The following is a 13,522-nucleotide window of genomic DNA, read 5'->3' on the forward strand; positions in this document are numbered from 1 at the left end:
TGTCGGGGTGTTGCTTTGTTTTTGTTTTGCTTTTTTGCCAAGCATATGGAGGTGTTTTGCATCCTGTAATACATTAGGCAGATGGTAATAAAAGCAGTTCACCCCAAACACCACAACTCAGGATTGCTGAACACACACGTATAGAAAATGTGCACTGAGTTGTATTTGAGTAACTGACCATTTTTAGGGTGAAATAAGATGTGATAGAGGAGGTATGTGATCAAATCAGCACAAGTCTTTTTATTTGGTTAAAAGCACCCCGGAAGACCATTTTGCAGTTCTGCATGATGAGAGGTGGGCTGAAATTTGCCAGATACCTGCTTCAGATCTGTTTCAGGAGTCGCGATTCAACCCACAAAACCACTCGGGAAATGAAGGGGCTTATAATTGCAGTATGTGTGTGCCTTTACTGGCAACTTTTGTAATGCAGCAGAGTTGGCTGCTGGTAGCTTTATTTGTTGTTATGTGATTTCTTACCCACTCTTCACCATAAGGTTCCAGAGCAGGTTGCAACAATGAAAAAATACAATACTGAGATCAGTAAAAAATACCATATTTTCCCGTGTATAAGACTATATTTTCCCCCAATTTTTAAAGGTTAAAATTGGGGGTAGTCTTATACATGGAATGTTTAAATTTTTATTTCTTAATTTTGGACTCAAAAAACAGGAGTCGTCTTATACATGGGGGTGTTTTATAGATGGAAAAATACGGTAATTTGCAATGTGAAAAATGGGATGTCTCTATCCTAAAGTGTCCCTATCAAGTAGGAATAATGGCAGCCAGAGCTCTTGTGTTGCAACTGCACCACCAAAGCAGATGATGCTGGATGTAAGGGGCTGGGCTTACAGGGAACAGCCACCCCCCCATCAAATCCAGCTCTTCTAATGGCTCGGACAACAGCGGAAGGACAGGAGACAGGAAGGAGGAAGTGAGCGGAGCGGGCCGGGGTTCAGGCAGCATACAAGAGGCAGCCTGTGATACCAGCAAGGAAGGAGGGGCCAGCAGAGTTCCCAATTCTTTCAAATTCACCCCGGAACTGAGGCGATCAGCAGCTTGCAAACGCAGGGGGAGGAGATATGGGGTCCCCAAACTACTCTGCTGGGGGAGGAGCCGAAAAGCGCCTTTGGGAGAATCTGATACGGTAGTACTGAGCAGACATGTTTTCATGAAGCTCTTGCCTTGTAAATAGTTTTCACAATAAAAGCACTAAAGACAAGATGGTTTGGAGTGTCGTTGCTCGAGGGTTGCCAGCAACCACCCTGACAGTGTTGTTTTTTGCTTTGCTAATGCAAGAAAGAAGAACTAGGGCAAGGTAAGAATCTTCCCTGCAACAAATAATTTCACGCACCCTTAATTATTTTGCCCCTCTGTTTTAACTTTGATTGGGTGATTTGAGAAAAATGTCCCATATGCACACAAATAGGACAAGCAAGCGAAGGGAAACAAAAGGATACCAGCCTAGACAGGGCCAGCCCAACCATGAGGCAACATGATGTTACCCTCTCAATTGATAGGATGCACAGGGGAAGCCAATATGTTCTCCAATAAATGCATCACCTACTGCAGCTGCCACAGAAATCAAACATTGTGCTCTGCCTCTCTTGACTTTCCAGCTTGCTGCTTTACTTCTAGGTCACATCACAGCCAAATTCACAGCTAAAACTCTGGCTTTTGTCCTTTTTAAAACCCACCCATTTGCCATCTTGCACAGAGCCCCCTTAATCCTCACTTCTCTTAATGGCACATCACCAAGGCAATTCCTGGAGTTCAGGAAGCTAGCCTGGCTTGATGAGCTTTTAACAATTGTTGGATCCAGAGATTATAGAGGTCTGGCACCCACAAACTCATAACACATTGTTTAAGGAATATTTAGCTAATGTGAATAAGCTTCACCGGATTTCCCCAAGTGGTATTGATCACACAGTTCCAATTTACACAAGAAATCAGAATTCAAGGCAATAGCTCTGCACAAATGAAACAACATTCGGGATTTCAAGGGAAGTTAGAGGCATTTCAGTAAGATCTGTAACATTTTCTCAGAGGCAATTTTGCAGAAGTTAACATACAACAATGAATCACTCACCATATTGTTGGTGGCTCAGAACCTTCTATTTCCAGGTAATCGTATTTCTCTTCCATCTGAAAATCTGTAAAAATGAGTGAAATGGTGTCCCCAGGCTCGGCCACAATGGTCCATGTGCATTCTGCATTATTGTGGTATTCATTAGGGAAATTTGGGCTAGAAACGATGCCACTGGATCCCCTCATTGTCCCTCCACATGCATCTTCCGCTGTTGAAGAGAACAAAAAGGAGGCACAAGTTAGAAGACAGTAATTCATAACAGGTGTTTCATGTTAAACTAAATGCATGGGTAGGATAGATACCAATCATTTTGCAGAATTTGGCAATATAGGAGTATCAGCTTGCCAGCACAAAGGATATCAGAGTTTTGTTGGTATTTTTTGTGTGAGTGGGGCAATAACTTGCTGCAACCTACCCAAAATGCCATCAATTTCATTCTGAAAACAGCCACTCAGCAACCTACCAAGGGTATCAAAATCAGCTCTTGATTTTCTCCATTCCTAAGACTGACAAAACATTCCCTCAACCCTTTAAGCTGTCAGGTGGTTTGGCTTTTGTCAGGCATTTGGCTTATTGGGAACCCAAGTTGCAATAGCCTGCTCTTGTAATGCTTATTACAATAGTAATTAGGTCAGCCTTCATTTGCCGGCTCCCATCCTCACCTGAGAAATATTATACTGTACTCTGATCTACTAGTGTTCTGATGAATAGTTTACGGTTATTATCTTGAATGTCATGTCCCTTGCACTCCCGTGCTCATGCTTTTTACAACAGAGCCATTTTAATAAAGGAGACATTTTTTCAACACGGCACATATTTCAAAGGATGGTTCTATAAAGTGCTTCTTTCTGAGAAACATGTTCTGCATTATAATACATTCAAGGATGAGACTCCAGACTACACTCATCTCTTTATTGTATAACCCTTGGGGTCTCAGTTCTGTAAAGTAAATCTAGGTAAAGATTTAAAATATGAAAATAATTGCATTGCTGTTGTTGGGCCCCAGTGATTTATATCCACAGTGTGAGATGCTGGGAGCTCAAGCCTCTCTAAATGTCATGTTTTCTGCACATCAGAACTCTGAATCCCAAACCACGTGTGCCTTGATGGGGGGAGGAGGAGCTGCATAAGGAAATTTCTGAATGAGGATTTTTTTAGACAAATTCATGGAGGCGAAGGCTATCGATGGCTACTAGCCACAATGGCTATGCTCTGTCACCACAGTTGGAGGCAGTAATGCTTCTGAATACCAGTTGCTGGAAACCGCAGGACTGGAGAGTTTTCTTGTGCTCAAATCCTGCTTGCCGGTTTCCCACGGACTTCTGGCTGGCCACTGTGAGGAAAAAATGGTGGACTAGATGTAGGGTTGCCAGACTCAATAGAGGACAGGACTTCTGTGCCTTTAATTGCCCTGCTCTCTTTTGAGTCTGGAAACCTTAAAGAGAAACCAGCAGACCCTTTGCTTGGAAATTAAACAAAGGGTCTGGTTTCTCTTTAAGGTTTCCAGACTCAAAAGAGAGCAGGGCAATTAAAGGCACAGACGTTCTGTCCTCTATTGAGTCTGGCAACCCTAACAAGATGAGCCACTGGCCTGACCCAGCAAGCTCTTCTGATGTTCTCATTATATCTGAGCACTCTTATTTATCCATTGCATTTCTAGTCTCACCACTCCCAAAGGCCCTTGGTAAATTTTGAAGTGCAGGAGATATATCATAATACCCCCCATAGTCATACAGGGGAATCCATAGCCTCACATAGCAGCATCAGTACATAGTCTAATGCCAAATTTATTAGGACCAGGATATCAGGAATCCTGGCTTGGAGTTTTGTAATAGTAACTTGAGAGATAATGACTACACTAAGGTAATCTAATTTAAATCCAGGTCTCCTCCTCTAGTTGGAAACAATGGCTCTAAGAACAGCAAACACAGTAAACTAAACTAATAATGCCAGTTTTAAAATTGGGGGGGGGGAATACATGAGCAAAGAACATTGTAAAATCTAGCATTTGATGTGATTCATGCTGTATTAGTTCATCTCTTAAGAGACCTTGCTCATGACATGAATGCAAAAAGAAAGAGGACAGCAAAATTTCAGCAGCACACTGCTTGTCTTCTTAATCCCACAATGGTTAGGCATTACTGTTAAAGAAGCCCTCACTTTTATCTAAAGATAAAGTGTCTCTTATGACAAAATACTTTCAAGATTCCAGTCTCCTTTCACTTCTGTGTGAGCATAATTAGTCAGAGAAATTAAAATTCCGCCTTCCAGAATGTGATTTCCGATTATCGCTTTCTCCCAGAAGCTACAAATATGACTTGACCTATTCAGGATAGACTTTTAGCCAAATTACAGTGACTGCTTGGTCAGCTCTTTATTTTTCCTCTTCTGCCAAAAAAATGTATCTGCCAAAGTTCCACTTTATAGAATCATAGAATTGTAGAGTTGGAAGGGACCCTGAGGAACATCTACTCCATCCCACTGCAATGCAGGAATCTCAACTAAAGCATCCATGACAGATGGCCATCCAACCTCTGCTTGAAAACCTCCAATGAAGGCTCACTGCCTTCTGAGTCTGTTCCACTGTTGAACAACTCTTACCACCTTGCCATCTCCTGATGTTTAGTCAGAATCTCCTTTATTATAACTAGAAACCATTAGTTCAGGTCCTACTCTCTGGAGCAGAAGAAAACAAGCTTGCTCCATTATTCATGTGACAGCCCTTTAGATATTTTAAGATGGCTATCATATCTCCCCTCAGTCTCCTCTTTCCCATACTAAACATACCCAACTCCTTCAACTGTTCCTCATAAGGCTTGGTTTTCAGACCCCTGATTGTCATAGTTGCTCTCCTCTGCACACATCCCAGCTTCTCAATATCCTTAATTTGTGTAAGTGAGTGCCTCATGCAAGCCCCTCTACCCTCTTGCCTGTCCTGTCCACTGAAGTCTACTTACTGTACTTCTTCATGTTTCCCAACAGGCAGAAGGATGTAACTATATGTGTTCCCTCTTTAGGACAGTACAGTGCACATTACTTCTTAGTTTACTTTAGTCTGATCATGAACAGTTTAATTTATGATTTCTAATTTGCAATCAGCACACTAAACTTTGGCCTGGTTAATTTAAAAGGTGAACACAAGAGCACCACCTTTTAATTATTGTATATAAAAATCACACTTGCTTTTTTAAAAATATAGATTGATTAAGTCATGTATGCCCTCTGCTTAACTGTTGTAATGATTTATCACTACAAATTGGATTTGGTGAGTAATGATAAACTGTAATTTATTGCACCAGTTGTAAAGGGCACATAAAGCAATTTGGGTCGGGCAAAACATTTCTCAAAACTGAAAAGTTCCTCCAAAAAAATCACAAATTCCCACTCTTTGTGCGTTAACTTACCCTTCACACTCCCTTCATGCCAGCTACTAACAATAACTCTGTACAAAGCTCTCTGCATACAAAATGGTGGCATTCTTTACCATACTGACAGTATGGAAATGAGTGCAATACATCAGGTTTTGGAATGGCAAGAGACCCCATTACCTGAATGAAAGAATGAGGGCAACAGAAGATTGGATGGCTAGGACACTAATCAGAAACACAAGGACGGGGGAATGGGTGTCCCACCAACTAGTGTAGGGAATGGAATAAATTCATGCTATGTCCAGAAACTGCTGGTAGAAACCTCTTGTTCTTATTTTGCCTTTGTGCTGACCTTGTCAGCCTAGTGGTGTACAGCCCAGTGAACATAGATTAGCTATAAGCAGCACAACAGCACCCATTTAGTACCATGTTTTACTTACTATCAGGGTAGTTTATGAATGATAAGAATGTGGATTTACCCACCCTTTCTGCATATGACTATGGAAGAAGCGAGACGTTGCTGGCCCATATTAATGATTCTAAACAGAAAAGCGGGAACTGGTGGTTCTTCTGGATAAAAGTAGCAGTTATTTCAGGCCAACCAAGGCAAAGTCTGGTCCTCTGCACATTACATAGAGGACTGTCATATTTTCTTCAGCGATCAGGTGAAGAACCTAAGACCACCTTCCAAATAATACCCTTGTTCACATATCCTGTCAACTAACCGGCAAGCATCAGCCCCAGCAGATAGTTACTTTCCATCCTTCAATGTGTTCTCCCAGTGCCAGGTATTTAACTGTTGACTTGCAGTATGACAACCTGGTAGTCTCATTTAATGACAGTGACTGCAGCAGTGAAGCAATCTGGGAGCCTTATAGTCAACAGTGCCATGGTGGGGTTAGATTATGATGATTCCCATGTTGCTGTTCCCTGCTTCATCCAGTGGTTAAGAAGGCAATAGGAAATCTGTGCCCTGTGCCCTGAATTGAGCTGTTTGGCATTTCTCAGCCAGATCCTCTATTTCCGGGATGTCCAACAGGTCGATCGCGATCTACTGGTAGATCCCTGGGAGGTTTTGGTAGATTGTGATCACTGGGTCCCTTTCCTTAGCATTGGTAAAATCGAATCTGCCCTGCTCCCCTGCCCTGCCCTCCATTGTTGGACGATCTGCAGAATGGAGGACAGAGTTTACTCAGTGAGTTTACCCAGCGATTTGTTGCTGAGTGGCTGTTCCTCTCTCTCCCCCAAAACCCTTAAAAACAGCACTTTCCTCCTCCCTAAAAAAAAACCTCAACAACTATGTCCTGAACCCCTCCCCCCCAAAAAATGGGGGTAGATCACTGCCAGTTTTTAATTCTGTAAGTAGATCGCAGTCTCTTGGGAGTTGGCTATTTCATCAATCTGGAAGCTGCACAGATAGGCTTTATCAACCCCATTTCTCACCACATGCCAGCTGCTTATGTGGACCTTCTCTTCCCAACACCCCTGAATGAGCACACCCTTCATACATCTCATTATGGCAAAATCCACAGATCTAAACACAGACTAATCAAAGGTGAACATTACACTTGCAGAAGAAAAGCCGGCATTTTCAGTCTTGCTTTAAGAGTTTGTTTCCTTGTGTTCCTTTTCTCCCCCCAGGTGAAGTCATTTCATATTGATAAATGCAAAGCCTCAAAACTGCAATGCAGCAGGTTTACATGTCTATTTTAGTACCTTGAAAAAATGGATTAAAAATGGATCCTCTGGTTGCTGTGAAAAGGCTTTAATTACACCTATCATGATTGAGTGTCTCTTCCGTTTTCAAAATGCCACACACAAACAGGGTAATCATCTGTTTACAAAAAAATTAATTCTGAAAAATCAATTTTGTTAAATAGTGCAAGTAATACCTAAACTCATTTTAAGATATGGGCCTTATGCCATTTGTGAGAGAGGGGGGTGGGAGTAGGGGAAGGTGACGAAGAGAGATGGAAGGAAGAAGGACAAATGTTGAGGTACACTAAGAATTGCATTTATGTAACTGTTTTGTGCAACAACTTGTATAACTTGGATATATAAATCCAGAAATATAAAATGTATGACCAACCAATTAGGCTTCCCCTATATGCTGACCTGGTCACTCAGTGCCCTGGACACTGTTATCTGGCTCTCACTGATAAACATTCTTTTCCCTTCCCAGTTGGTTGTCCAGCACCCATATACTCACTGGCTATTTTTTACAATTATTTTTCAATTGGAAATCTGCACTCAATATTTAAAAACACAGTAGCACAATTCAACGCATGGCCCTGTGAATTGATCTAAGAATTATAAAGGGATACCCTTTTAAGTTTGTTGGAGCTCAAACAACAAAGACTCTTGAAGTAATTTGAAGTGAGAAAAGGGGTGAAAAAGAGAGGGGGGAGAGAACGGATAGCAGAGAGCAGGGCAGAGGAAATAAAATGGGGTGCCCCAATCATTGGCCTCGCTGCATGCGGCCCCTAACATATAAATCCTGACAGAATGTGGCCCTCAGCAGATTCCCCACCTTGACTAAGACTAAGATACCCCAAGATATACAGTACAGCAGTACCTCAGGGTGCAGACGCTTCAGATTACAGACTCTGCTAACCCAGAAATAGTACCTCTGGTTAAGAACTTTGCTTCAGGATGAGAACAGAAATTGTGCAGCGGCGGTGGGAGGCCCCATTAGCTAAAGTGGTATCTCAGGTTAGGAACAGTTTCAGATTAAGAACAGACCTCCAGAACGAATTAAGTTCTTAACCCGAGGTACCACTGTATAGGAATATAACCAGCAGCAATAGAGAAATAATGCAGAACATTTCCCCCAAAGAAGCTGTAGTTAAAAACAATGCCCAGGTGAATAAAGCCATTTTTGCAGCATGGCTAAAATGGAGCTACAGAAGCCTATCAGGGCCCCTTAAAGAATCTATTCAAGGTCCATGATGACCTGGAAAATGTGTAATGGTATTAAATGGGAAAGTAGCTTCCCCCCACCCACTGCTACATTGCCTCATAGGAAAGGCACATGGTAACCAATGGCTTCTAGCTTTAACTGAAAGCAGTCCAGGATAAGTTACCCAACTTCAAGAAGTTTGCTATAATTTTTGTTATCAAATCATCTATACTTTGTAGTCAACATCAAACTTTGGCCTTCAATGTTACAGATTTGCAGAATTTAAGCAGAAGAGTTATTTCAGTGCCTGGGAACTTGCAATATCAATACTGACCTAGAATAATCTATCATATGCACAGGGGTGATCTGTGGTTCTGTAAATTTCCAGCACATGAAAATAAGCAGAAGGTATGCAAAAATACATCTAAAAGAAATCAACCGAGGTCACGTTGCATGAAATGGCAATTTCTGTGGGATGCTGTACTGATTGCACAATAGAGAAATAGAACAAGGCGGCTGGCCGCCACCTGGACTATTGTTACCACAACTGGGGGATAAAAGCTTTAGGAACATAATGCTGAGTCTTTAAATCTCATAGAAGAATGGAGCATGGAGAAGTGTTCTTGGCGTAATGACACAGAACGATTAAGAATGAAGAAATTCACGAGCTAGCAAGCTAGAAAGATTAACTGACAGTCAAATTAAGCGTCTTGCATCTGGAATGGCAAGTGGCTTTACAGGAAGTTGTTGCGTTAGAGACATAAGGGTTTTAATAAGAAAACTTCATTGCCCGATTGAGGGTGGGACTTAGCCTAGTGACCTGCTGAGGACTGTGCGCAATCTCAGATCTCAGAACCCTTTTCAGCATTGAAGGAAATTCAAACAGATCCTGCAATTGGCAGGCAGTGAAAATCCTTTGGAATAACAAGACCTTGTATGAATACAACTCATTGAAGTTCCCTACTCAGTTGTGGACCAAACTCCTTCTTCAGATGAATCAGAGAAAGATATTGCTATATTCTGTAGGCTTATCTACAACTCCAGATATACATTTTTTTTGTCTTCAGAAATGATAATCAAGTATATTTTCTGCATTGCCTCATTGAAAACGTATCAGTGGGGAACCATAAACTCAGTGGTAGAGCAAAAGCTTTGCACACAAAAATTCCAAGGTTCACTTTACAGCATCTCCAGCTAAGTCAAGAGTGGGGAACCTACAAACATCCTGATGTTGCTGGACTACAAGTTCAGTCAACTCCGACCAATTGGCTGATCTGAGCTGGAGTCCAACAATACCTGGAGGTCCACAGTAGCAATGGGTGAATCTGTCAATTTCATTTTCTCTCAATTCCTATTTTTTTCCAAATCTTAAACCTGGTTTTCCACATGTACACATCTGTTTTCTTCTTTAAAGTCATCATGGAAATTCATTAGCATTTTAGTGCAAAGTTTCTTAGTACACACATTTTTTGTATGCATCTTTTCCTAATATACACATTTTTGCAAAGCAACTTCCCTTAATATAAAGCATTTTTGTAGATTTATTTTCACTAATACGTGGATTAATATGTGCATGTTGCCCAAGGATATGCATTTTTGTACCTGGCTGGAAAATTGCATTGCAAAATTCAGGTTACAGGTAGGTAGCCGTGTTGGTCTGAGTCGAAGCAAAATAAAAAAAAAATCCTTCAGTAGCACCTTAAAGACCAACTAAGTTTATATTTTGGTATGAGCTTTCGTGTGCATGCACACTTCTTCAGATACACTGGAAACAGAAGTGTCAGACCCTTATATATATACAGAGGGTGGGGGGGGTTTGTGGGAATGGGTGATGGGCTGATGGGAGTGGTAAATCTGAAGAAGTGTGCATGCACACGAAAGCTCATACCAAAATATAAACTTAGTTGGTCTTTAAGGTGCTACTGAAGGAATTTTTTTAAAATTCAGATTATTATTATTATTATTATAGAGTCAGACAAGTACAAATTTTGAAGGATGGTGACAATTATGTTTGTGTGTTGTTTTGCTAAGTACAAATTCACTATTTTGCTTTCAAATGGAAACAGAATTGGATTTATCCCCTGTTCCTAGTGTACAGATTCTTCACACCTGGGCTAAGAGATCAGGTATCAGGTGATGAAATAGCTGGCTGCTGCAAGTCGCAACAGACAGTAATGGGATAGGTATTTCAATAGCCTAAATTGGTATATGTTGCCTCCATAGCCTTTTCTCCCTTACCTGATGTCAGTGGGTTGCATGCATGATCCTGTTTTTTTGTTAATATTTTGTCAGTAAGGTTAAAACACCTTCTGGAGGGGGTGGGAATGGGGAATGTGGGAAACCTGGAAATTCTGTACCTGTTATAATCTTAGTTTAAATATCAAAAAATGGAAATTTGATATAGTAACCGATTTGAAACATTGTGAATACTGAATCAACGTGCTTAGTATAGCTCATTTTGTATCTTTTAAAAAGTGATATTAAAATAAATGTCACAATCAGAGAAGCTCTGAAGTAGTATCTTCTGAAACGGCAGGATAATATTTGCCTGTTTTCTTACCTACTGGAGGCAGCTGTGACTTTAATTAGTTCATTTGTCTTCATCTGTTGTGTTAGTTTTTCATTCTGTGAGCTGAAATGTTAACTCTGCAACGTAAAATCTTTGTAGGTAGCAGAGACAACTATTTTAATGTGGACACAAGCAGTTTATCACCAGCATTCCATTATTCAATGTGTTGTTGTGTATCATATATTTATGTCTCCACAGGAATCTCTTCCTTTCCAAGAAATCAACTTTATACAATAATCTAGTCTCATCTCTCCTTTAGTACGTATATTTTCAATGCATTTAGATGAATGGGTGGGTGTGCCTTTCCCCCATTTTTTAAAAGTGCATCTTCACTGCAGATGGCATGTAAACACATTGCAAATACAATTATAAAATGAATTATCATATTGTAGGTTCATTGGCATTGAATGGATAATTTGTACTTTTTTTTTATGACCATTCAACATAAGCCTACATTTTGTCTGGGCTTTATTTAGCTAATACCTAAAGAAGTTTTTAAATCCACAGTGTTATCAGGACGAAATTATTCTTTAAATTGTCACTGACAGTGCTTTATAGCTGGGATGTTCTAAGTATTTCATAAGCCTGTTTGGAACACTTAGTAGTTGTAACCAGCCTAGAAAAATGACTGGAGCATGGAACAAAAATATTTGTAATACGAAAAGATACATAATAAAACTGTTTTAGGGATCCCTTGGTCATCAGTATTTTCCTGGTGGGTAGTCAGGATATTACTACTCAGATGCAAGTGTGTATTACAATGTGTGCTAAAATTGTCTTCTTTATCCATACATATAAGGATGTAGTGATGTATGGAATACATCCCATTAGTGATCTATGGAAGTGAGAGCTGGACCATAAAGGTGGCTGATCACCGAAGAATTGATGCTTTTGAATTATGGTGCTGGAGGAGACTCTTGAGAGTCCCATGGACTGCAAGAAGATCAAACCTATCCATTCTGAAGGAAATCAGCCCTGAGTGCTCACTGGAAGGACAGATCCTGAAGCTGAGGCTCCAATACTTTGGCCACCTCATGAGAAGAGAAGACTCCCTGGAAAAGACCCTGATGTTGGGGAAGATTGAGGGCACAAGGAGAAGGGGACGACAGAGGATGAGATTGTTGGACAGTGTTCTCGAAGCTACCAACATGAGTTTGACCAAACTGCGGGAGGCAGTGCAAGACAGGAGTGCCTGGCGTGCTATGGTCCATGGGGTCACGAAGAGTCGGACACGACTAAACGACTAAACAACAACAACAACAACATGTAAGGAGATTTCACCTAGGGCAAAAATACAATAGTCATAAGGTAAGCAAGATGTAATTGTCAGGTCAATGTTCTGCCGAACAGTTATAGCAAGTATGGTAATTTTTAAAAACAACAACTGGGATACACCCATATTAGCACTGTCTGCTATTTCCCTTGCCTTCTTTCTGTACCAGACCAAGACTTTGCTGCCCGCAATTGAGACCAAATGGTGCTCCCACTACACACACTGGGCTTAACACTTCAGAACACAGATGATGTTTCCATGTTCAGCGGCTGGCCGGACTTGCAGTTGAATTGTATGCCAACACTTGTGCCACATGTGGTGTCCTCCACCAACCTTGAAGGCAGCAGGGTAGCTGAGGAGGTGCAGGGTCGGCTGTATGGCCAACACCTCTCATCCTCCAGCACCTTGCCTCCGCTGTATACCCCCAGTGTCGCTGCTGCTTGAGGCAGCTGCCTCATTCTGCCTAATGGTTGGGCTTGCCCTGCTGATTTAATAAAATAATAATAATAATAATAACAACAACAACAATCATAATAGTTTATTATTTATACCCTGCCCATCTGGCTGGGTTTCCCCAGCCACTCTGGGCAGCTTCCAACAGAAAAAGAAAACACAGTGATCTATTAAACATTAAAAGCCTCTGGTTTTGTCTCCTTCCAATCAATTACTGATTCAAACCAGTAATTGAATTCAGAAGAGTTTGCACACCACATCTCTGAATGAATCCCTGCTCTGCGTTTGTCACCTTATTAAGAAAATGTAAACAAAAATAATCAAGAAGGTGGTGTTTCATGAACTTTACGTTCTTTCTGAGGATAAAGGGTTTGGTGACTACCCAGCAGGGGGGGCTTATTTTAAGAAATAATTCTACAGCAGATGGTCGATTGGCTCAATTCATGAAGGAACATTACAAGGACGAAACATACACTACCTCAAGAAGTAACTTAATGACCAAGCTCCTTGATGTGGATACAAATTACACTTGGAGGAGCCAATCCAATTCTGGGACACAGTGAATTGATACAGACTGTTTTCTCCCGACCTCTGATCACATCTGTTGAAATAAATTATCATTCTACAACTGATTTTCAGGCTCAATACTTCAATACACTTTGGATTGTTCAGGAAGAATTCCTGTAAGGTTGGAAGGGCCTCATCCCAAGGAATCCAGCAGCAGGCACTAGGGTCCTTATTCTGCACTATGCCAGGGCAGCAGTCAGGCAGAGGGAAATGCCACGTTGACCTCTGTTGTTGCTCTGCAGCAGCACCCAGATAATGGCCTGGGGAAATGTATTGTATCTTATTAGCACAGCTGGGCTGCCTACAA

At 41.1% G+C, this 13,522-nt stretch overlaps 1 protein-coding gene across 3 annotated transcripts in view; it reads right to left on the bottom strand.

Annotated features, from left to right (window-relative positions):
* Positions 1 to 13,522, bottom strand: part of CSMD3 (CUB and Sushi multiple domains 3) — a 567,595-nt gene that overhangs the window by 366,649 nt on the left and 187,424 nt on the right. For all 3 annotated transcript variants that reach the window (XM_088675845.1, XM_088675844.1, XM_060277658.2), the window contains exon 5: positions 2,087 to 2,294. In XM_088675845.1, the coding sequence (XP_088531971.1) occupies positions 2,087 to 2,271 (185 nt within the window). In that variant the 5' untranslated portion in view covers positions 2,272 to 2,294. The remainder of the gene's footprint in view (positions 1 to 2,086; positions 2,295 to 13,522) is intronic.

Source organism: Zootoca vivipara, chromosome 8 (assembly GCF_965207765.1).
Source record: "Zootoca vivipara chromosome 8, rZooViv2.hap1.1, whole genome shotgun sequence".
Taxonomy (NCBI): domain Eukaryota; kingdom Metazoa; phylum Chordata; class Lepidosauria; order Squamata; family Lacertidae; genus Zootoca; species Zootoca vivipara.